The 2,173-nt window shown below is 38.7% G+C and overlaps 1 protein-coding gene across 1 annotated transcript; it reads right to left on the bottom strand.

The window, feature by feature from the left end:
* Positions 1-453: 453 nt before the first annotated feature.
* LOC124922402 (protein DOG1-like 3) lies at positions 454-1,538 on the bottom strand. Its single transcript, XM_047463134.1, has one exon. The coding sequence runs from the start codon at positions 1,501-1,503 to the stop codon at positions 598-600; it is 906 nt and encodes a 301-aa protein (XP_047319090.1). The 5' UTR covers positions 1,504-1,538; the 3' UTR covers positions 454-597.
* Between the last annotated feature and the right edge of the window lie 635 nt (positions 1,539-2,173).

Raw genomic sequence — 2,173 nt, forward strand, 5'->3', positions numbered from 1 at the left:
TACCTAATGCCGGATACGTTTCAGAGAGAGAAATAAATGCAGAAATATGAAACCCTATTGGTGAAGAAATAAATTATTATTTTTTTTCTTTTTTTTTTTTGTTGTTTTTTCTCTCTCCTAGCTATGAAGGCCACATAGGATTCGTAGCCTTATTTTCGCTAAAAAGTCGGTGAGAATATCATTTCTCTTATAAGAAAATGTAAAAATTATACCATGACCCTTGGACTAGTGATATTCAAACCATTCATTTTGGAACATCCTTATGATACGCTTTGGAGTTAACCACTCATTTGATAACGTCCGGATAAGACAAAGTCTAGGTTGTCCAATTTTCTGGATGGCTTGGGTGCAAACCTTTTATATCTTAAAAAAAACTATTATAATGTTAAATTTAATAAAATAAGCGGATAATTATGAAAATATTAGTGAAAGCCAATTTATAACATTGGACATTGGAAAGGTAGAAAAACATTACAAGTACAAACAAGTAAAAAAAAAAAAGCTTAAAGTAGAAAACATAAAACAAACCAAGAACAAAAGCAAGCAGGCTAAGCATAAGGAAAGTTGAAAAGATTCATCTCAACCTATTATTATTATTCATGAGCTTACTTCAACTCCATTCTGCAGCACCTCCTCTTCAACTCCATTCGGCTGCACCTCTTCTTCTTGATTATGTCTCGCCTCCTTCTTCTTCCCCCAATCATGCATCCTGAGATGAAGCTCCGCCGCCGCAATCAAGAAATGAACGACCTCAATCGGACTGAGTATCTCAATCACTCCTTTCAAAGTCCTCATCCTCAACTCATCCGCTATCTGCAGAATCTCCTCCAATCCTCTCTCCTTCTCTCCGATCACCGTATCCACTCTTTCCTGTTCTACAATTCCCGACGAGCTCCCACTTTCATCCCGCATCATCTCGCTAACAGCATGCGACAGCTCCACCATGGACGGATCCGCTACAGTCTGCTGTCGCTTCGCCAACTTTTCCGTTATCTCTCTCTCCTCTCCAATGGTCCGCAAATGCAACTCATCAACTTGCATGATTTGATCCGGCGAAAACTCTCCCAAATCGGCCGTTGGGAGTCCACGAAGGAAGTCGGACAGCGCGGCCTCGAGTTGGATCCCTGATTTGGAATAGAGGAGATGAAACGCCATGCTTGGACGCCAACCGCCGATCCAGAGGAAGGCGTTTTCGAGCGTGGTTCTCCATGAAGGTGATAGCATAGACAGAACGTCCTCCTTCACCCAGTGCGATTTGGCGCTGTAATAGTGCTCGTAGTGATGGATTACTTGATTGATAAGCTCGTGGAGCGCCGATTCTCTTTCGAATTGGTTCTGATTCTGAAGCTGGTAGGATTCGGCAGCGGAGACGAGATCTTGGAGGCGCTGGTTTTGTTCTATTAGCCAACATTCGAAGAAATTCTGAAAAGTTTCTTGGTGGGTGAAGCCATTTCTGACTCCCTGCTCCACGTAAACAGAACTATTTGGAGGAAGAGACATCATCAATGGAGGGGAGGGGAATTCGTTGCAAATTGCATCTGGGTTTAGTGGAGAAAGATGCATTTATATATATATATGAAAGTTGCAAATTAATCAATGGAGGAAGAAGCTAGAACAGAGCGGCTGGTTTCTGGTTTTTCAGTGATGTGGGTTTGTTCAAGGAACCTCAAATTCTGAACCCAGAAAGAAGATAAAACTTCAGTGAATTTGATTTGGTTGAGTTTTTTAAAAAAATATTCAACAATTTTCCAACGTCACATGAAAATGGGGGCTGGTTTCTGGTTTTTCATTGATGGGGATAAATGAAACTTTTTTTTGGATTTCTTTTTATAATGTTTGTTCGATGGATGTAACATTTTCAAAATATTATCCATCCAAACAAATTTCAAATTAATTCTTTATATTGTTCAATAAGATTCTAATATATGAGCTAGCGGCAAACTCTTGTCAATCTTATCTCCTGAGTTTGTTTGATTTAGCTTTTTGTTTTTTTTATTGTTTAGATATACATGATATATAACAATATCTAATTTTTATTCATAATTTATTTGATTCAGCTTTTGAATTAATCTGCTATAACAGGACGGAAAAATAGGCGGCTGGTTTCTGTTTTTTCAGTGATGGGGATGATATCGAAAAGATATGGGGATTTCTTTAAAAAACCTCAAATTCT

Source organism: Impatiens glandulifera, chromosome 1, assembly GCF_907164915.1.
Source record: "Impatiens glandulifera chromosome 1, dImpGla2.1, whole genome shotgun sequence".
NCBI classification, from domain to species: domain Eukaryota; kingdom Viridiplantae; phylum Streptophyta; class Magnoliopsida; order Ericales; family Balsaminaceae; genus Impatiens; species Impatiens glandulifera.